Source organism: Ascaphus truei, chromosome 7 (assembly GCF_040206685.1).
Source record: "Ascaphus truei isolate aAscTru1 chromosome 7, aAscTru1.hap1, whole genome shotgun sequence".
NCBI lineage: Eukaryota > Metazoa > Chordata > Amphibia > Anura > Ascaphidae > Ascaphus > Ascaphus truei.
Genome location: NC_134489.1, coordinates 63,175,726 through 63,198,518, shown reverse-complemented (window position 1 = coordinate 63,198,518; position 22,793 = coordinate 63,175,726). Strand labels below are relative to the sequence as shown.

Below are 22,793 nucleotides of genomic sequence, written 5' to 3'. Positions count from 1 at the left end.
TCTCACACCTCTCAGGGTCAAGTCACTTCTCCCTCAGCTGACTCTGGAGTGTAACAAAGACCCCATTTCATACCGCTGTATACCCTGAAAGGGCAGGGGGGGGGGGGGGAGAGTGGTGAATGGGGTGGAGATGGTACAGCCATGTGACCATTTTACTGTCAGAGGGACAATGAGCTCGCACTAACTGCAGACTTTAACATCTAATATCTAGCTGCATGTAAAAAAATAAATTATATAGATATATATATATATATATTTCACACACGTCTCTATATAATCTATTTGTCTATATGTGCATCAATATGTATCTATATGTTTATCCATCTACAATATCTAGCTGTGTATATCTGTAGATCTACATACTTATATATAACCACATGCAGAAGTAATATATCCTTTAAAACACACCAATACATAGATGTTTTAACATATAAAATTAATATCCTTTTAAAAACCCTATATACGGTAAACACATTATGAAACGCTTCCTAGGGTATATATAGTAGGTAAACATTACGTAGGGTTTATATATGAAAATAGCAGTTTATTTCTTATATCCCTATATGATATGAAAAAAAATAAATATATATATATATATATATATAGCAATAAAAACACAGGGACATATAGAGATCTATAGGAAATCATTTTATTAGACAATAGGAAGCAGACCCTTTAAAACACAGCACAGAATGTTCAGGGTATATAAAGGGGTTATCCTCTAGTTGGTGGAAGGTGTGTATAGGGCAGAGTGTAGTGTGGGCTTATAAGAGTTATAGGGTAAGCTATAAAAGGTCCACATATTGCACATACTGTAGATTGCTTGCATTTCCATAGAACACCTTGCAGACTGTTTTAGATGTGGTTTAGGTTGGGGAAGTCCAGGCCTTGCAGCCTAACTACGAAAGGGGTATCTGCATTAACTGCTTTGGTGGGAGGGCAGCCATTCCGAGATCCCATAAAAAATGGGAATGTTACTGAAAAATTATTGGATTTGCAGGGTGGAGGAGACACTGAGTGAGGGGTAGGGGACATATTTAGTGCCCAAATCTTAGTGTGTGTAATACACACAGACACACAGAGAAAATGGTTTCACTCGCTGATTGAAAGGGCCCTAGAGGCCAGTCTGTGCTTGGTAGAAAAATTGCATATAGGTTTGTTAACATCTCAAGTAAGAGATGCTTACTAGCAACAGATGGGCAAGACGAAGAATGTAAATACAGATATTACTTTATTGAAACATGCTCCATGCCCAAAACTGAAGTATCGATTCCCCCTCGTCAGTTCTGGGCATGAAGCATGTTTCAATAAAGTCATATCTTTATTTGCATTTTACATTTGTCCTTTCTGCTGCTGGTAATGAGATGTTAAACTATATATAATGCACAGATTTAAATATTGACTTATACATACAATATTAAATTAACACATGTATATTGTATATACATACATATATTTACACAAGTATATACTGTATAATATATACACATATATATATATATATGTGTGTGCGCGCATGTATGTATGTATGCATGTATAAAAACAGAGCACTCACTAATGGACAAAATAAAAAAACAACTGGGTGCATGCCATCCGTGGAATGGGTAACGGGGGATAGAAGGGACAGCACTCCAGTATTAAACTTCACCTTTTTGCTTGTCCCTTCTTCTGCTCATATATAAATACACACAGAATAGGTAGAAAAATATGCATGTATGTATATACGCATGTGTGTATGTATATACTGTATACACACACACACACACGTGTGTGTATATATATATGTGTATATATACATATATATATACACACACACACACACACACACACACACACACACACACACACACACACATATATATTGCAGAATAAATGAGTCCAAAAAAAAAGGTATCACCTAATACTGAAGAACTCGTTTATTCTGCACTATCACAACTGGACTAACACGGCTATTTTCTGATTATATATATATATATATATATATATATATATATATATATATATACATACACACACGTGTGTGTGTGTGTGTGTATATACTGTATGTACAGGTCAAATAAAGCACACGTGTACACCTAGCTACGCAGGGAAACCCTTTCCATAGAGGAAACCCCTTGATCTTGCCATTGTGGAATTAATATAGGGTCAGCCCACATCTACTAACCCGATCATCTCCTTCCTTTGGTAGTTCAGGGTCTATAGTGCGTCAGATGAGGAGCAAATAGGGGGAACCCTATCATTTTGGAGAGTGGAATAATAGGGGGTCATTGCCTTCTGAGTGACCCTATATATTACTCCCCTGCCTCCGAATGTCCTAGGTCTATAGGGTGTAGGGTTAAGTGTAGTAAATTCTATAGGGTAAGAGGGTAAGAAATACCCATCCCATATAGAGTGATCCCTCTAGCCTTGATATTGGCATTGTAGGATCAATATAGGGCAAGACCCATGTGACTGCATCTATAAATCAACTTCCTTTGCTAATTCTGGTTCTATAGGGCATGGGGTCAAAAGTGTAGTGATAGCTATAGCGTCAGAGGGTTGGAAACGCCGTCCCATATAATAACCATTTTAACACGCCCTATAACTTGAAAAAAATCTTTAGAGGGTTGAAAATTCCAACTGAAATAGTGTAACCCCTCCTTCCTAGTACCTTGGAAGGTTGGATTAATATAGGGTTGGATTAATATAGGGTCAGAGTAGTGCGTTCTGTAGGGTCATGGGGTCAGAAATACCATAAAAGAAAAACTTTACAACATACCCTATAACTTTGCCTTCTATGTATGGTGTAGAGGGTGATTTCTATGAGGTCAAGGGGAATTGAAAATATGCCCTACAAAATGGAATTAATATAGGGCCCTGTAACCTTTTACACAGCCTTGGTGGCACTAACGTTTCCTATCTGAAAGTCCACAAATTATAGGGTGTAGGCAGTAGTATTTTTTATAGGACATGGGTTTGGACATTTCCTCTCCATATACTTCCAACATATACAAAACCCTATAACTTTTGTCCCTGGGGTTACAGGATGTAGTGAATAATATAGGAAGAGAACGACGGGCACTCAAGTCTTCAATCCAATTGTATTGGGTCAGAACTACCAGTCCATATGATTCCCCTATAGGCAAAACCCTATAACATTCCATGCTGGGTTTATAGGGCAATCAGTGTAGTGAATACTATAGGGTCGGAACTACCCTTCCCTATAGTTACTATATAGGCGGAAAAACCCACAAATAGGATTAATATAAGGTCACCCCAATTCTCTTGAACCCTATAATCTTTAACTGCCGATAGTCCAGTGTCTATAGGGTGAGCAGCATTGAGAATTATATAGGGTCCAATAGATCGGTCCGTACAATTCCCATATAGGTGAAATCCTATAGCCAGCAACAGTCCAGTGTGTGGGATAAATGCAGTTTCCCACTGTATGAAAATCCTGAACCCGGAATTTTATCGCAATCCCAACAAGGACGTTAAAAACTGAATTTTCATTCTCCCCAAATCCATTAGATTTATGATCTCCGTTCTAGTAAGGGTCTGCACTTATTGCCATCTTGTGGAGAGGCAGTCGAAGTCCGTGTAGGGGAACCCGTGTAGGAGTTGAGGGATGGTCCTATAGGGTCCCATTCCTTAAGGCGAGAGAAATGGGGTGAGAAAAGGTTCCGGGGAACAGGCGGAAACCCCGTAGAGACGGAAGAATCAATCCTATAAACAAACAGGGGAAATAATTGAAAACCCAAAACAAGGGAAAGCATACAAGTACTATAGAATTTGATAAAGTTAAAGAGTTTACAGGACAAAAGATTCCTGTGTATTATCCATTTATACAATTCGACTTTTATAGGCTCAGTTCACTGGACAGAGCCTCATGAACAACGGAAAAAAAGGTGCAGACCATATAAAATTCTGATTATATAATGATAAACAAGGAAGGCTCCTTCCTATAAACAGACACATCATACAGGACCAACAGTGCTATAGGGGGCTATATGTGGTTTTTTTTTTGCGTTTGGCGACGTTTCCTCTAATTTACCCTATAAACTTACCTATAATGTCACAGTGTTCCTTGTAGGCTCAGGCTCTTGTGTGGCATCTCTCAGTAAAGCCTCCAACTCGGTATCACTATATACTGTGCGTGAATCTGTAAGAGAAATATAGGACAAAAACTCTAGAAAGGTGGGTGGGGTGGGGCACCTTGTACCTTACAGGAAAGAGAGAAGGGTGCCGAGCCTGGCACCTTTTGGGCTCCAGGGGAGAGAGGGGCACCGAGCCTGGCACCTCTAGGATTATACATCACACCCACCTTTGCTACTGTCACAGCTTGTTGTCCGTCCAAACTCTGCCTGCAGTCCATTGGGAAGGTCAGAGCCTCCATGGGGCCCAGCCCCCTCCTCTTTACCCCCCTGGATATCCCTCCCTCCCTTTTCCTCTGTTGGGTTCTCCACTCGTGTCACCAGGAAGATCTTGTGGCCCCTCCCTGGGCTGGCCACCCCCACAGGCCCTGGGGCCCCCAGGAGCCGAGACCCATCTGACTCGCATTTACCCCCCTCATTCTCCTCCTCCTCCTCCGTGTCCGAGTCTGACCCCTCCCCCTGCGGATGAGCGTCCGGGACCGGAGAGCTCTCTCCTTCCTTTGGCTGCTCAGGGGTTGTCTTCATTTCATCAAGGGCAGGCCCAGAATCCTCAGGGGCAGGCCCAGAATCCTCAGGGGCAGGCCCAGAATCCTCAGGGGCAGGCCCAGAATCCTCAGGGGCAGGCCCAGAATCCTCACTGGCAGGGATAGCAATCTCAGCCATGGAGGCAGACTGCTGGAGACGCTCCTCCTTCTCCTTAGCCAAGACGAAGTTGCGCCGGCAGCCGTTTTGTATTTCTGTCAAGAGGGCGCGCTGAGTCTCAATGAAGCTCTTCACCTGGGAAGGGGCAAGAAAGGGGCATTAGTTTCTCCCCTAGGGCAGGAAAGCGCAGCAAAGCAGGGGAGTTGGGTGAGGTGGAGAAAGTAAGGGGAGAAGGGATGGAGGTCAAGGAAAATCTAGCCTGAGCCAACACTAGTTGGGGCTTGGCCTCCAAGTGGGCATGTCTGGTTAGGTGGCATGTCCCTGCAAAGGAGGAGGGCGACTGGTTTTGGGGTGTATGGATGTGTCCCTGCTAGGAGTGGGGTGACCTTGCATTGAGAGTGGGGTTGGGGGGGGGGGGGGGGTAGGGGCATATCCAGACAGATCAGACGCATTTCTTGGTAGGTAGGGGGCGTGTCCCTGCACTCACCGCCTCCTTCTTAGGCTCGCGGTCCAGGTCCATCCTGAGCAGGGACTGGTTAACGCGGAGGGCCAGCGACAGCGCCATGAGCCCCCCCGTCTTAATCTCATTCTCCCGCAGGTCGAGCCGCAGGAGACGTGGGGACTCGGCCACAAACTCGGCCACAGCCACTGCACCTAAGAAAGAGGGGGGCGGGAACATGAGGCGATTTACACCCGATACGTACGACACAGCCAGCGCATTGTATAATGGGGCCGAGCATCTCTATACATGGACAAAAGGACCAGCCGCGCATCTCTATACACGGACAATGAACACAACACGCTGTATAATGATGCCGAGTATTTATATGCCGATAATGAATACCCTACGCTGTATAAAATGCATCTATTTCAATGATGAACACACAGCAGCGCTGGGATAGGTCAGCTGGGAGGCGCGGTGGGAGGGGCATGGAGGGGTTAGTACCTTCGCAAGTGAGTTTGGCGGAGGCCAGGCCAAGGCGCAGGATGCTGCGGTTACCGATCAAACCATTTTTTAGGTGGCGAACACCCTCGTTACCGATAGCGTTATGACCCAGATTCAATGTCTCTAGAGTCTGAGTGTGAGGCTGAGAGAGGGCGGGAAAAATAATATTATATACTACAAATGCAAAAACACAGGTACACATCTAGATACTCCAAGGGAGGGAGCGAGGCAGGGGGTGCGAGGAAAAGAGAGATCGAGGCAGGGTGGGTGGAGGGGGGGAGGGGGGGTGGAGGGGGGTGTGTGGAGCGGGGGGGGTGTGGAGCGGGGGGGGGTGAGATGGGGGGGGGCGAGACGGAGGGGGGGGCAGACAAAGAGGGAGGGGGGCAGACAGAGGGGAGGGGGGGGGGCAGACAGAGGGGGAGGGGGGGGGCAGACAGAGGGGGAGGGGGGGGGCCAGACAGAGGGGGAGGGGGGGGGGCAGACAGAGGGGGAGGGGGGGGCAGACAGAGGGGGAGGGGGGGGCAGACAGAGGGGGAGGGGGGGGCAGACAGAGGGGGAGGGGGGGGCAGACAGAGGGGGAAGGGGGGGCAGACAGAGGGGGGGGGCAGACAGAGGGGGAGAGGGGGGGGGCAGACAGAGGGGGAGGGGGGGGGGACAGACAGAGGGGGAGAGGGGGGAGACGGAGGGGGGGCGGGGGCAGACGGAGGGGGGGCGGGGGCCGACGGAGGGGGGGCGGGGGCCGACGGAGGGGGGGCGGGGGCCGACGGAGGGGGAGGGGGGGCAGACGGAGGGGGAGGGGGGGCAGACGGAGGGGGAGGGGGGGGGGCAGACGGAGGGGGAGGCAGACGGAGGGGGGGCAGACGGAGGGGGAGGGAGGGGGGGCAGACGGGGGGGGCAGACGGAGGGGGAGGGGGGGCAGACGGAGGGTTAGGGGGGGCAGACGGAGGGGGAGGGGGGGGGGGCAGACGGAGGGGGAGGGGGGGGGCAGACGGAGGGGGAGGGGGGGGGGCAGACGGAGGGAGGGGGGGGGCAGACGGAGGGAGGGGGGGGGCAGACGGAGGGGGGGGGGCAGACGGGGCAGACGGAGGGGGAGGGGGGGGGGGCAGACGGAGGGGGAGGGGGGGGGCAGACGGAGGGGGAGGGGGGGCAGACGGAGGGGGGGCAGACGGAGGGGGAGGGGGGGGGCAGACGGAGGGGGAGGGGGGGGGCAGACGGAGGGGGAGGGGGGGGGCAGACGGAGGGGGAGGGGGGGGCAGACGGAGGGGGAGGGGGGGGCAAACGGAGGGGGAGGGGGGGGCAGACGAAAGGGGAGGGCGGGGGGCAGACGCAGGGGGCAGACGGGGCAGACGCAGGGGGAGGGGGGGGCAAACGCAGGGGGAGGGGGGGGGCAGGGGGAGGGGAGGGGGGGCAGGGGGAGGGGAGGGGGGGCAGACGCAGGGGGAGGGGGGGGGCAGACGGAGGGGAGGGGGGGCAGACGGAGGGGGAGGGGGGCAGACGGAGGGGGAGGGGGGGCAGACGGAGGGGGAGGGGGGGCAGACGGAGGGGGAGGGGTGGGGCAGACGGAGGGAGAGGGGTGGGGCAGACGGAGGGGGAGGGGTGGGGCAGACGGAGGGGGAGGGGTAGACGGAGGGGGAGGGGTGGGGCAGACGGAGGGGGAGGGTGGGGCAGACGGAGGGGGAGGGTGGGGCAGACGGAGGGGGAGGGGTGGGGCAGACAGGGGGAGGGGTGGGGCAGACAGAGGGGGAGGGGTGGGGCAGACAGAGGGGGAGGGGTGGGGCAGACAGAGGGGGAGGGGTGGGGCAGACAGAGGGGGAGGGGTGGGGCAGACAGAGGGGAGGAGGGGAAAAAGAGCGAGCCGGGGGGGGGGGGGGGAGAACAGGGGCGAGACGGAGAGGGGGGGGGGCGCCAGATGGAGGGGGCTGAGAGAGACGAAGGGGGGGGTGCAAGACGGAGGGGGGGGGGAGCAGAAACCAGAGGGGGGGGGAGCAGAAACCAGAGGGGGGAGCAGAAGCCAGAGGGGGGCGGGGAGCAGAAGCCAGAGGGGGGGGGGGGGGGAGAGCAGAAGCCAGGGGGGGGGGAGAGCAGAAGCCAGGGGGGGGGGGGGAGAGCAGATGCCAGGGGGGGGGGGGGGAAGAGGCAGCAGAAGCCAGATGAGGGGGAGGGCGGAAGACAGAGGGGGAAGGCGGAAAACAGAGGGGGAAGGCGGAAGACAAAGGGGGCCGGGGGTGGGTGTAGGATAGAGGGAGCGGAGGCAGAAGACAGGAGGGGGAGAGAAGACAGGGGGGGGAGAAAGAGGGGGGAGAGAAAGGGGGAAGTGTGAGACGGAGGGGAGGGAGTGGGAGACGGGGAGGGAGTGCGAGACGGGGGGAGGTGGTGTGAGGCGAGAGAGGGGGGGGGAAAGGAGGGCGAGACGGTGGGGGGAGGGTAAGGGCGAGAGAAAAGAGACTCTCCACACGGAATACACAATAATGACTGTCGGCCTTACCAGGCTCATACTCATGTAGACCATCCCGGCGTGTGTCAGCTGGTTATTCCACAGGACCAGAGTGACCAGGCCCTGGCGTTGCTCCTTCAACCCTTCGCAGATGTATGCCAGGCCTGGAGAGGGGGGGTGGGGGCAAGAAAGGTTAATGCAACAGGACTGAGTGTGGCAACAAGGAGAGACAAATCCCAGGCAGAAGATGGGGGTCTGTACTGGAATTACCCTATAGATTTGCAGGATATAGAATCTTGAGTTGGATTACACTACGATGTACTGTATATAGGTTCTATAGTGGGAACACCCTACAGAGGAAACAAATATAGAATTTTCAATGGCATTACCCTACATTTGTGCCATATATATATGCACACACGTTCTATTGCGGCATCACGCTACAGAGAAGCTGCATATAGGATTTTCAATGTGGGGGGGTGGCCCAACACAGACGCTGGAATATAAATATAGGTTCCTCAGCGCTACTGAGCCTATAGAAAACCTATAACAGGATTAATAGGTTGGACAGTGACCCCCTACTCACCAGAGTCTAGTATATGGTTGTTTCGCAGGTCAAGGATCTGGATACAGCTGTTAAATTTAAGGATGTTTCCCAATTGGGCTGAATCCTGGAGGCTGTTGAGACGATTGTCAGCGAGGTACAGTTCCCGTAACACAATATTCATCTTTAGGGCCGTGGCTGAGATATAAATAAAAAGTATCAGGGAGGCAAGGCTCTTATGGGATAAGAGGTGGAATTGCTTGCAGATTTAAGATAGGGTGGCAATTTCAGGATTGAAGGGGGTGTTGCACTCACTCACCGAGTAACATTAGGGGTCTCCCGGAGATGCTTGTATTCTCCAGGTGTAGGACGGTTAAACTGCTGCTGATGCGGAGTGCGCGGGCTACGAATGGTGCAGAATGGTCTAGCAGTGGGGTATTGCGTGCGTCAAGATACTGCAGGCAGTTGGTCTAAAGGGTTAGGGGGGGGGGGAAGAAGCCTGGTCAACAAAAGCGCTTAGCAATCAAACTCCTTCCTGGCTACCATGAATTAGGCTTCAGGGCCATGGATTCCTGAACTGATGTATGTAAACATTAACGATGTCACTCGCCCTATTAAGATCCAGGGGCATCCAATAAACATTTAGGACTCTATATATTTAAATAAGAACACCCCATCATATACATAATTTTCCAGTACAAAAGGGGTGATCCTATTTATATCAGGGTTCGCCCCCATACAAATGTAGGGTCCGATATACCAGGATATTATTACTATCACCTTTCCTACAGATTTAGTTGGGCTGACCCAATTAAATCTGAGGTCAAATCCGTAAAAATGTAAGATTCTATAGACTATTAGGGTCACCGTTGAACCTGCTTTATTTTCCCCTACAGATTTTGAAGGGGTGACCCTATTCCAGCTTTAACCCGTAAAAAGCCAGGACTCCATATACTTAGAGGTTTGCCCTATTACTTCCACCATTGGCTCTACAGAGGACCCCTTTAAAATAATAGATTTGTCAGACAAAAAAACCCCAAAAAACGCAGGATCCACGTGGTAATTTTTTTTTTTTTTACTGATTTTAATGGGACAATTCCATTAAATGTCAAGTTCATCTCAAACATTCGGACTCTATAAACTTTAATAAGATCACCCTAACTAACTACATCATTTGCTCTTAAAAAAAATTAATGGGATAATTCCATTAAAATCTTAGTCCATCCCAGAAAAATGTAGGACCCTATAGACTTTAATAGGATCACCCCATCATGAACACCATTTACCCTAGAGGTTACTGGGATCACCCCATAAAAATCAGGACTCTTGACTAATTTAATAGGAATACCTCATTACTCTCTTCACAGATTTTAATGGGGTGACACCATTAAATGTTAGTTCATCCCATTAACAGCAGAACCTGGAGGAAAAAAAAAAAACGAGGGCTGATAGCATGTAGTGTAGAATTAGAAAATATTTATTAGGAGAATAAAATTTGATGCACTCACAAACATGCTTGATTTACACGCAAAGTAGCAGGTGTTGCGGGCGGCTTACACCCTTTTTGTTCTCTGTTGATGGGCTTCGATAGTCCTTCTTCCACACGGCTCCAGAGTGTAGCGCAGTGAGGTATTGGAGAGTGGTGAAGTCACTCAGGGACGTCAACTTGCAACCACAGTCCCTCTCGCCTACGCGTTTCACAAGCTTGCTTCCTCAAGGGACAGGACCTCTTATGTAGTTTTTTGCAGAATACAAGTTCTCTCTGCTACCGGCCCAAAAAATTGAGAAGTGTAAAACATAAAATAACGCGTGAACGTGCCACTTGCTCAAAAAAAAGTTTAATTCAAATTCTAAAAAATGGCTCAGAAATGACTGGAGATGCAGTATTTACGGTATCTGCATATACTGTATTACTAACTAATAATAATCTACCGACCTGATGATTACAAGATCACAGATGTCCATGTAAGTATACCTGGCATTTACTTGAGAAGATAAAAGAATGGACAGGGAAAGGTGAGAACACACTAAAATAATACACGGCAAAGTAATAGGTGGGAGATTGGAAGGTGGAAGAACAAAATTAAAGGCATATAAAAGCTCCAAGATGTGGATAAAAGTAAAATCAAGATCAAAGCAAGTACACAAAAAGCATATCATTTTTACAAATACAATTAAAAAAACCCACGGAGGCAAGGTGGGTATGGCGACACCTGTAAAAAATTATAGAAATCTAGAAAAATAAGTAAAACAGCCCACTCTGTGTTTATCGATCGTCAAGGAGATTTATTTAAATGGATCGAGGTTGACCCTCTGTTCTGCTTTAAATCCTTAATCCCAACGGAGCAACAGCAGCCCGATCGGGCCGCCTCTCTCCCACCGACTAAGCCACAGGTCCCTTACGACCCCCTGGAGTAGCGTGCAGCAGATGCCGACTCGCCTGTATTCACCTGAACTGTAAATATGCACCTACTGTATCTGTCATTTCAAACCAATGTACAATAAACAACTATACCACTGATCTGAGCGGAGAACTCCTGAACCTACCCTCCCCCCTTTTTATTTTCTCTTTCTGTTCCATGCCCCTCGCCCCCTTTTTCTGTGTGTGAACTCATTGTTGTACAATTACAGAATCTGTTGCTGAAGCAATAAAATGGGAGTAAAAAAAAATAAAAGATGGATCGATGTTTCGGTTACTAAAGGGACCTCTTTAAAGATTTTGAGAAAGGTCACATTGGTGATTGATATATAATCGATTCATTACAATCACCTCGATAATCCATCAACACTGGGTGTATGTGGTTTCCTCTTTGCATGTGTATATATTCACCGTATTTGCCCGATTATAGAGCGACTCCGAATAGAAGGTGACCCCCTAATTTCAGAAGCAGCTGGAAAGAAAACAGTTTATATATATACACACACAAAATCTCTCTTGTTTTGACCTCCCTGCCACAAGCAACATGGCTGTCTCGAGTCCCCAAGGTGGAGCTTCCTCCATTAAACCCTCCTACCTCATACAGCCGATTGGCTTACAAAGCGGAGGGGCCCGATTATAAGGCGAGTATGTGACACACACACACACACACACACACGTATACACAATAAAAAATAAAAACAAGTACAAATAAAAAGAACAGTACAGAACAGAGTAGAAAAAAATGAAAATCCTAGGGTGGCTATATTCACTTTCGTTTGTGTAGATTGCAATGGGTGTTTAGATGCTAGAAGTGGTCACCATCCAAACTGGTTTAATAATATTCGGTTCTGGCAGTTTCAAACTGCAAGAGGGAACAAGATTTTTTGAAAGAGGCCCATGTCCTGACACAAGATTCATAGAAAAAATATTTATAACCCATAATTCAAATCTAAATCCTTTAACCCTTCAAGTGCTTGAGGGTTACATGAATTGCTACAGCGCCCTTGTTTTTTGTTCTTTTTGATTTTCTTATTCAGGATTGGTGATCCGTGACTCTGGGGCAGCTATCAGCTAGTCACTTGGACTTGAACTTTTTAAACATATACTTTAACCCTTTTGTGAAGAACTGTATATCCCTAGCAACATAAGGAGAGACTATTTGGAATGGTCTTGAATGAACTGGACTAATCAATACCCAATAGAGGTTGGAATACGCATACCTATTGTTATAATTCATAGCTTTGTAACCATGCTAGGGTAGGTCATGGTCCATGCCTTGATCTAGATATTTGGTACAGGGAGGAAGATATTTATATTTTATATACTTTTACAGTCTCTGTAGTTATTGGTGTTAACACGGACATACTCACCTATTATAGCTGTGTCTGATTTAGCGCACTCATTTTCCATTATCCCCCATCCTCTTGTTTACAAGTGCTTGAGGGGCCACTGCACCAGTGTCACAGCCCCTCTAGTATAGGAATGGCCAACTCTAGTCCTCAAGGGCCACCAAAAGGTCAGGTTTTAAGGATATCGCGGCTTCAGCACAGGTAGCTCAAATCACTGGCTCTGTAATTGACCGAGCCACTATTTGAGGCACCTGTGCTGAAGCCAGGATATCCTTGAAAACTGGAGTTGGCCACTCCTGCTCTAGTACATCACGATTAAGTGTTTGCTCCTTATGGGAAATCAAGTGATCGCCGCGTCACTGGATGACGGAAGAGGACATAGAAACTTGGTATACAAAACAGAGTTGTTGCATATTCGGCCATCAGTCACCATATGGACCCAACTGACCGTCCTGTGAAAGGGATTGAACGGGTCACTACAGACAGATTTAAGTTACGGTAAAGAAAGACATTTGGGATTTATAAACTACAGACCATGTCCCCAACACCCAGGGTTGAGGGATTATCAAGGTGATTGTAATGAATCGATGTATCTCAAAATCTTTCAAAAAGTTAAATATGGATAGATATATCGACATTTATTAACTAGTCATCTATTTATTATTGAATCTATACATACACAATAACCAACTTTTCAACAAGTCTTTCAGTCTTTGTTCTATATATATATATACATATATATATATATATTTATTAAGGTGTTCTTTTAATGTTGCTTTATTCTTCACATTGTTTACGATTAGTCTCCCCCTCCATTGGGTTTTATCACATTATTCATATTGTATTTAAGAGGTTGTTCTTATTGCTTTTGTCGTACCACTTATTTCCGTTTCTATTTTGTGTTTTATTTTTATCTTGTATTTATTTGGTTTGACTTTTTAAACACATTTTCAGGGCATTACTTCCATATCCATTATATTCTTCTTTTATTTTGATCACATCTTAGAGCAGTGTTTTATGACCAGCGTTCCCCGGGCATCCACAGAGGGTTCCCTGCAATTTTCTAGTCATTTGAAAACCGTATCAAATATAGAAGAATGTACAATGCATCTGAACACAGAGTTTCTATTAGAGATGATTGTGGGTCCCTCGGAATTTGACTTGGGGTTCCTTAACCAAAAAAGGTTGGAAACCACAGTCTTGGAGCCTTAATATCCTTTTATTTTGTTCTTCCACACCTATTACTTTGCTGTGCATTTTACGGTATTCTCATCATTTTATGTTCTCAACTTAAGTAAATACCAGGTATACTTATATGGACATCTGCGATCATGTAATCACTAGGTCTGTAAATTATTATTACTTAGGATTATGTGCAGATACAGTAAATATCTCCAGTCATTGTGAGCATTATTTAGAATGTTATAAAAACGTTTTGGCTAGCGGCACATACACACATTATTTGACACATCCCACTTTTTGGGGCTGTAGCGGAGAGGGTACTTATATTCTGCAGAGAACCCCAATGTAACAGCTGCTCCTTGTGAAACACTTAGGAGAGAGAGACTGTGGTTGCAGGCTGATTGGTTGCGCTCCCCAACTGACATCATCACGCTCCAATGACTCACAGCGCTACACTCCAGAGCTCTCGGGACCCGTGTGGAAGGAGGGTTGTGGGATCCATCAGAGACAATCATCGGAGGACAGAAAAAAAAGAGAATAAAAAGGCGGAAACGACCACAACACCGGCCTACTATTTTTAATGCTCGTGAATCAAGCATGTTTGAGAGTCCATACATTTTATTTGGTTATCCTAATAAAAGTTTTTTCACTCTACGCCATTGGGGAGAGGGGGGGGGGGGGAATCTGTTCTCTCTCTCAAGTTTTGCTTGCCAATTTAATGGTGCTTTAGGACCACCTACAAGAGCTACCGTCTCATACAGAGGTTCAAGTACACTAAGGCCCATCTGGTGTATGTGCCTATTGTTTATGCCCTACACTGCTATTACCCCCTTATTGCCCATGCAGCTTTCTCTCTCTAAGTGATTTATTCTAGTCAGCTTGCTTTAGGTTTCCCCACGCATTTAGAGCACTTTTTGTAATATTTAGTCGAGTTGTCACCCTATTAAAAGTTAGGATCCTAAAGCCTTGAATAGGATAACCCCATTAACGACATAATTTGAAGATCAGCCTTTTCTCATGGGTAGGAACAGGATCCTCATGGGTCTTCAGAGGTGGTGCTAAGCAAACCGTGGGAGCAGCCAATCTCTCCTCAGGGCCCAGCCATTTTATTTCCAACAGGTGAGGGGGACTGCAGGAGCTTAACCGCTCGTCAGGGACAGAGATGGTCTACTCAGGTCTCCTATGATGTGGGCGGCGCTTCCTGCACCTCAGGGGAGGGGTTTATCTGTCCCTATGGGGTGGGTTCCCTGCCTCCTAGCTAAGAACTGGCTCCTCAGGAGCTAAGCCTTGCTATTTCTCAGAGGCGGAGCTTATACACATCTTGGTGACAGAGCTTAACCTCCTTGGAATTAGGGGAGCTTGATGCTTGTCTGGGAAAAGACTTATAGGAGCAGGAATTGTCTCTGCAGGGTGGAGCTTATCCTTCTAGGGATCATGGCCGGAGTGTGTAGCTCCTCAGGGGAGGGGCTTACCTATACCTAAAGACCTTGGATCTCCTCAGGGCCTTGCTATGTCCCATGGGCGGCCATTAGCCGCTCCTCATGGGTGGAACTTAATGCTACTCAGAGCTTAGATGATGAATTAACATGGGTGGTGCTTGCAGCTTCCACGTAAGGGATATAGCTCGCCCTTAAAGACTGAGATTTTTGTCAAAGGGGCAGAGCTTGTCTCCTCAGGGGGGCAGAGCTTGTCTCCTCAGGGGGGCAGATCTCGGACACTCCTCAGGAGTGGGGGGGCTCACCTTGCGCATCATGTGGGCGGCGGCCTGCCAACCTCGGGTGCCGATGTGCTTGTTGAAGGAGATATTGAGGTGTGTCGCTGACTCATAGTACTCAATCATGTCAAACAGAGCCGAGGCGCCCTGTTGAGACAAGGGGAGCAATGACCTAGGAGCCACATCCCCCTGCAGAGCCCCCACACCCACCGCAGCCCCCATTGCTTCCCGTAGTTTACAGATGACAGTTAATAGCTGTAGTTAGCAGTTAAAAGCGAATTGATGCTAATTAACGTTAATCAACAGGTAAGTAAGATCTTACGTCTTCATCGAGGTTGGTCTGCTCCAGATCCACTGTCTTGAACTGTACCCGCTTGAAAATCTCCTCCAGCGCCTCACAGGCCTTGTGATCCAACCTCTCTCCTGCGAGAAACCACTAGGACTAGTACATCTATACACAGAGCCAGGCACCCCTAGGGCTGGAGGGGAGAAAGAGCAGGGAACCTCTAGGGCTGGAGGGTAGGGGTGGAGAGAGCCGGGTACCTATAGGGCAGTAGAGTGGAGGGGGGAGAGGGAAACAGAGACTTGCACCTCTTGGGCTTGAGTCGGGCAGAGACATTCTAGCTCCTCTAGGGCAGTGGGGGGGAAAGAGGTGGGGGGGGGGAAGAGGTGGGGGAAGAGAGAGAAAAAGCCGGGTCCCACTACGGCTGGAAAAGGCAGAGGGAGACAAAGACGGACACCTTTAGGGCAGGACTGTGGGCGGGGGGGGGGTAGAGACAAGTTGGGCCACTTTAGGGCTGGAGGGACATCTGATGTTCAGTTCTCTTACCTTTTAGATCCAGACTTTCAACTCTCCCTGAAAGATCCCCCAAATCCTACAAGAGAAGAGTATTCTTAATAATAATAATAATGATATTAATAAAGGATAATGATGGCAATATTAAGGACAATAATAATACTGCTATTAATTATGGGGAAAAAATGATAAAAAATAAGAAGATACAAAGAAAAATAAAGATAATACTAATAAGATTATAATATTAATAATGATAGTAATAATGTTTTTCTCTTAATAATGCCAGTAATGACGAATGACCAGAATACTGCTATAATGATAACACTAATAAAACAAATATAGTTTACCGACAAGCAGACCACTAATTTAAGCACCAATAAAATTATAGTAAGATCATAGCAATTGTAATCTGGTTATTATGATAGCAATAAAATGTTAATGGCAGCAACACGAATAAGGATTTAACCCCATGAGAGACATTATATTTGGGAAAATAGAGGAAAGCAACAAGACCTAATAATAACAACCCCTAATGAATACGAGCTACTGTATTACAGACAACAAATTGTCTTTCTCCAAACAAATCAGATATCTCACATATAACCAGGAGGATTCTCAACGCACTACCTCACAGATTGGTGTATCATTCACCGACACACACACACACACACACACACACACACACACACACACACACACACACACACACTGATAACAGTTATGATTGTTGTAATACTGTTATAATGATACCATTAGTAATTGTTTTTTTATTAGCACAGATAATATACAGTACTTGTCTCTTGAGCGTAATTCTAATAAGCGTTATTAGCAGTATTAATAGCATTATCAGTGCTAAGATATCAAAATACCCCACGTAATATTACTCTGCAGGCTACTTCTGTTAATACTACTCTTATTTATTATTAATATCCAAATGCATTATTAAGGAGCAGTGAATATGGACTTCTACCATTAGTAATGGGGTTAATTAGAGAGAGGACAATGTCCTAGTTACAGGGTAATTAATAGGGGGTAACTCTAGAAGTGTGTCACTATGGAAAGTGTCAGAAGATAGAGGAAGGTAATTGCGTCACCCTGGAGGGGGTGGGGGGCCTCCTGCTCCCTTATCAGTCAGGGTGAGGGACAGACTCACCTGTAGCTGGCGGTTCAGTTTGGCGATCTGCTTGCAGTTGAGTTTCTGGCAGGCCTGTGTGTATGACACAATGATATCGTCCACTGTCACATTCTGAGCTGGGAGGGAAGGGACAGAGAGGACAGGTGGTCAGGGACTGGGGCCACCAACCTGAGAACAGGGACGCCATCTCTGACACAAACCGTTTCCCCAATGCCACCAACCTACACAGGACTGTCACTAGTAGAGTTTAAAAGGACTATATAGACATTGGAGGGAGCTGGTGGGACTGCGTCTAGTTACCAGTTGTAAATATTCCCTTAAAGAACTCTCCACCATTAACCCCCATGATACTCCATCTACTATACCACTCCAAATACCCCCCATGTGGTAGGTCCTGAACTTCAGTATCCATCTCTCTAAATACACCCTTAATTACCACACCACTCCTCCAGCTACATCCCTATTCCAACTGTCACCCTTTGCCCCTTCTTCCAACTGCCCCCTCTACTCCCTTCCTGCAACTGTCCCTCCCCCACTAACCGCCCGGTTCCCAGGCATTTCACACTTACTCGGAAAAGCTTGACCACTAAGCCATGCTATTTAACGCAGGCTGGTGAAATTCCAGGTCAACATGCTGCTACGCTGAGAGAAACCCAGAGAGCTAGCAATCTAATGATCCTTCACCATTTTAATAGGGTCAGCAATACAATTAGACTGCACTCTTGAATTAGGGTGTCCCTAACAAGCCTTGTTCATTAATAAATTGGTGCTCCGGTAGCCTTTTTTTTTTATAATTGATTACCCCAGCTGGGAGTAGGATACGATTGCGGAAGATAAGGTAATAGGGTCAGGGACGTCAAGCTCTGACAGTATGTCAGAACTCTTCAAATAGTTCTCCAAAGGAGCCAGCTCAGAAAACATTTAGCAGTAGAAGGGCCACAAGCTTTTTACAATGTCATTTTAGATCATTTCAAAGTCATAAAAAATACTATATTTCAACATTTTGTAAGCATTTATAACATATGTTCCATATATATTTACATTACATTAATGTGCAAATGAGTTCAAGTGTGCTAAAAGGGCACTAGCATGAAATAAGCAGCAGTCTCCAAGGGCCTAATCAAATCCCATTTGGGGGCTGCATTTGGCCTGCGGGACGCCAGTTGAAGAGCTCTGTCTTCACGGATAAGAGGGGGAAATCGCTGCAATTTCTCCTATTATCCCTTTAGAGCTTGGGCTCCCAGACACTACTATCACATAAATTAGCCAGCCATTCCCCCTTTTATCCCGAAGGCCGGTTCTATAGTGCGGGCGCGCGCTACACCCTGCGCGGAAGTTTTAGTTGGCTGGGGTTAGTCAGCCATTCTATAAAAGGTACCACGCGAGCGCACGGTAGGGAACGTGGAACCGGCCAACAGGGGGGAAGATGAGAAAAAGAAAGAATTCGCGCCCCTACCGCCCCTGAAAATGTAAGTATATGTGTATGTGTGTGTGTGTGTGTGTGTACAATGTTATTCAAAAAATTATTAAAGGATTCATTTATTTGACAACGCATTTACATACACACACACACACAGTATATAACAGCCCTTGGGCTGCGGCCACGCTTCCGCTGAGCGCGCTCATGCTTGAGAGCAGTGATGTCCCCAACTCTCCAAGCATGAGCACCGGGTGTCCTGCAATAATTTAGCAAGCTCGAGCGGGGGGCGTGGATCGGGGCTATTTGTGTGTGTAATGTGTGTGTTTGTGACTGTGTGTGTGTGTGTGGCTGTGTGCATTGACTGTTGCTGAGCGCGCTTCAAAATCAATTTTCTTTATCTCCCCAAGTGCCGAGCTTGGGAGAGTGTGCGTGTCTGAGCCGCGCGAGCGTAGCCGTGCAGATTCACTTTCACTGAAGTAAACGCGCCAAGTGCACTCAGCGGCAGCGTGGACGCAGCCTTAAGAGCTCAGCCTCCCGGACACTATCATTTTGTAAATCAGCAACTGAAGTCTCCTCTTATCCGATAAGATTAGCCACCAAGATCATAGCAAGAGATAGCTGCACTCCTCACCATGCCGCCAGGGATCTTTGGGCTCAAGGGCCCCAGAAACTATGTCATCATCACATGGAAAGGTGACCCTCTTGGCCCTCTGCTTGCTTCGCCCATTTTCCTCCTCCAAATCCACTCCCTCCTTGGTCCCACCCAAATGATCTCCCTGGCCCTTCCCCTCTTGAGGCGGCGACAGTGAGGACACTTCCTCTCTCCCTCCCATATCTGCTGGGGGAGGGGCTTCTGGAAGCTGGCTGTTCAGGGGTGGAGTTTCTAGATCCTGGCGGCTCTGGAGCAGGGCTACAGACACAACCTCTGTATCTCCTCCCTGCTTCCTCCCCTCTGTGGGCTGAGCTTCTGAAGTCACTTCCTCATTCACTCCATGGATTCTCTCTTCCATGGGTGGAGCCCGACTCCTCAAGGGTGGGGTTTCTGCATGGTCGCCGTGGCTCCTTACTTCATGGGGTGATGCTACCACAGCCCCCAGCTCCCTTGCACACTCAGTGGGCAAATTCTCCACACACCCTTCCCGCCTTGATTCCTGATTGGCCAGGGACTTCACGCCTCTTGAACCCACAAAGCAGGAATCTGGTTCATCCTGCCCTATCACCCCCTCCGCCCTCCAGGTTAACCCCTCTGGGGGCAAATCCGCACACTTCCAGACGCCAGGCATCTCCATGATGACAGATTATCTACCCCGCCACAGTGGCCATTTTTAATCCATCCAAGCCAGGGAGGCAATAGGTCGTCAGATCCCCTAGTGTGGGGCAGGCATTGGGGCAAAAGGGCAGCTGTTTTTGCAGTGCGTGGGGTTAAATGCTCTCACAAAACTGGTGGTGTCGTTCCAAACTGGGGTGCCTCGTAGAATCCTAGCAGTCAACTCCCCAGATGATGTCTCTCTTCCCAGGAGCTGGATGGTCGCTCTCGTTAATTGAAAAACTCCTGGTGTCTGCCTCGTTGTCAGTCACTCTCCTTTCCAGGGTGACTGTCTCAAGCAGTCGCTGGCTGCCATCATCAGGGTCTCTCTGCCACTTTCTGGAGAATTTTGTCAGTCTCCCTAGGTCTGTGCCCTGGATGTATAACAGTTTCTTATTCACTAGATGACATTCTCACACAGTCATTGGAAGCCGGCACCGACATATCTCTCAGGCTGTCTCTGTTTTCATCTCTCTTTTGAGCGGTCTATATGTCTCTCTCCTTAGCCATCTCTCTGTCTGTATCTGACAGGCTGTCTTATGCTCTCTGCGTCTGTCAATCAGTCTCAGCTGTTTCTGTAGCAGTATCTCAGCCTCGGTAACTCTTTGTGAGCCTCAGGCTGTCTGTCAGTATGAAGCAGTCTCTGCCTCTCAATCTTTGCCTGTCTCTCTTAATATGTAGCAATTGCTGTCAACGAGCCAGTCTTTCTGTCTCTGTATGTAGCAGTCTCTCTAAGTCAGACTCTGTTAATGTCTCTCTGAATGAAGCAGTCTCTTGCTGTCTCCGCCAAACTCTGTCATTCACTTCTTCTCTCTTTGTATGGAGCAGTCTCCATAGGTCAAGCTGTCTCCGTCTTTTTTCTTGCAGACTCTTTCTAAATGGTGACGTCTCTTGCTGTCTCGGAGATTCTCTTTCAGTCAGTCGAATACTCTTACTGTCCCAGTCTCTCGTTGGATGTGGAGCAGTGTCTCTCTCTCAGTATTAGACTATGTCAGGCTCTTTCTACGACACTCTGTCAGTCTATCACTCTTGCTGTCCTAATCTCGCTGTATGGTACAGTCCTCTCTGTCAGTCTTTCTATGACAGTCTATGTCAGGCTGTCTCTCGTTCCCTGTTCCGGGTCACGTGTCTCTGTCTCTCGCGGTGGCGGCATCTCGGCAAACACGGGACGTCACCACCATGCGGGCCAATCAGCGACTGCCGCGTCAGCTAGAGCCAACGAGCAGCGATTACCATAGAGATGGGGAGGAGTGGAGGCACAGAGCGGGGAAATATCATAGAGACTGTGGGATACAGTGAAATACTATAGAGACTGAGAACAGAGAGAAGAGATGCGATAGACAGAGAGTAATAAAGTGATAGAGAGGAAATACCATAGAGACGAATAAGGGATAGAGGGTAAATACCATAGAGACTAAAGAGGACTGGCAGAAGAAAAACAACATTAAAACAAGTCCAGGGAAAGATTCAAACACTATAGAAAACTGGAGGCCATTCACTTAATTAAATTGCGATTACAAGATCCTTGCAGAGGTCTTTGCCTTTCAAGTCAAAGCATGTATTTCAGAAATTGTAAATCCATGAAGATATAACTGGCACACATCTTACTTGCAAAACCAAACGTCAGCTGCCGGTGCTCACAGAATCAGGGAATGTCCTGCAGGTCCCATACATGTACAAGATAAGGAAGATGATCCAGGCACTTGGACTTTGCAAAAAGTTGATTTATTACAACTAAGAACCCACCGTTTCAACTGCCACGCAGGGCCTCACCTTGATAAAGACTACGTGGCAGTCGAAACGTTGGGTTCTTAGCTGTAATAAATCACCTTTTTTGCAGTCAGAGTGCCTGGATCATCTTCCTTATCTTTCAGAAATTGTAAGCCACACTCAAACTGGATTCACCCAACATTAGCACATCTCCAACATTATATTTATTTTGAACTATGCAGAACCCTTCCATGGTAATGGCCTTCTTCTCTGATCCGGTTGATTCTCTAGACACTTGTTCATATATAAAACCTTCCATATGTCTGTTTTTAGTTCTTTTTGAGTGTGCGATGGTATCAGAACACTACAGTAATACAGATCGTATTTCCTTTAGCTTTGAAACGTCCTCGATTCCCAATTGTGCGGAATATGGCAGGGTTGTCCGACATCAGCATACCACATTTTTACTGCAGAATTATCTACACATTAAAAACTGTACAAATATAATTGGAATTGCAATATTAAATGAAGAGATAAAGATCAGTCAGCTCGCAGACAACACTTCCTTATTCTTCAAGCAGCAGTTCAAACTGTCGTTTAAAAAATAAAATAAAAATAAGTACTAATTTAAAATAAGTGTTTCCATTCAATATGTGCATCAATACAATCTACACACTGACAAGTGATTAGCTAAATTGCCAAACGATCCGTTTTCCTGCGATCGATCGGCGAAGATTTGGCTCGTGGGTTCACTAAAAGGCTGTCAGTGCAGCAGAAGAGGACCCAAGATGCAAAGTTCTCTGGGGAAGATCATGTGACCAGGCAGTCACTAGATACAATTGGTGAACTGCTCGTGAGAGGGCAGGGCTCAAAAAGGGGTGTGCCAGAGCCTGTTTCAGAAGATGAAGGGGATGTGACTTTGTAAATGGTTGCTATAGAAACAAAAAATGCTTGTTACATTATAATACATTAAAAATGTATTTAAAAGTTTATTTTTTAAATGCTACAAGTATTTTCTCATAGTACAGAACTGATTTATTTTAAAAAACACTCATGCAGGATA

The 22,793-nt window shown here is 47.1% G+C and overlaps 1 protein-coding gene across 1 annotated transcript; it reads right to left on the bottom strand.

Moving 5' to 3' along the window:
- Positions 1–629: 629 nt before the first annotated feature.
- On the bottom strand, positions 630–21,197 carry PPP1R37 (protein phosphatase 1 regulatory subunit 37). Its single transcript, XM_075608753.1, has 13 exons — positions 19,346–21,197; positions 17,313–17,410; positions 16,193–16,238; positions 15,686–15,786; positions 15,391–15,510; positions 9,019–9,169; positions 8,742–8,897; positions 8,207–8,319; positions 5,722–5,863; positions 5,263–5,429; positions 4,304–4,910; positions 4,047–4,141; positions 630–3,705 (listed from the first exon to the last, which is right to left on the bottom strand). Exons 1-12 carry the CDS (start codon positions 20,001–20,003, stop codon positions 4,047–4,049), a joined length of 2,454 nt encoding a protein of 817 aa, XP_075464868.1. The 5' UTR covers positions 20,004–21,197; the 3' UTR covers positions 630–3,705.
- Between the last annotated feature and the right edge of the window lie 1,596 nt (positions 21,198–22,793).

Bases quoted from the DNA above. Each gene is read 5' to 3' on its own strand.
- PPP1R37 (XM_075608753.1), bottom strand. From the start codon at position 20,003: ATGGAGATGCCTGGCGTCTGGAAGTGTGCGGATTTGCCCCCAGAGGGG. The intron at 9,170-15,390 runs GTGAGCCCCCCC...CTAACCCTTTAG, and splicing joins CCGCCCACATGATGCGCAAG to ACCAACTGCCTGCAGTATCT. The intron at 4,911-5,262 runs GTGAGTGCAGGG...GCCCCTTCCCAG, and splicing joins GCGAGCCTAAGAAGGAGGCG to GTGAAGAGCTTCATTGAGAC.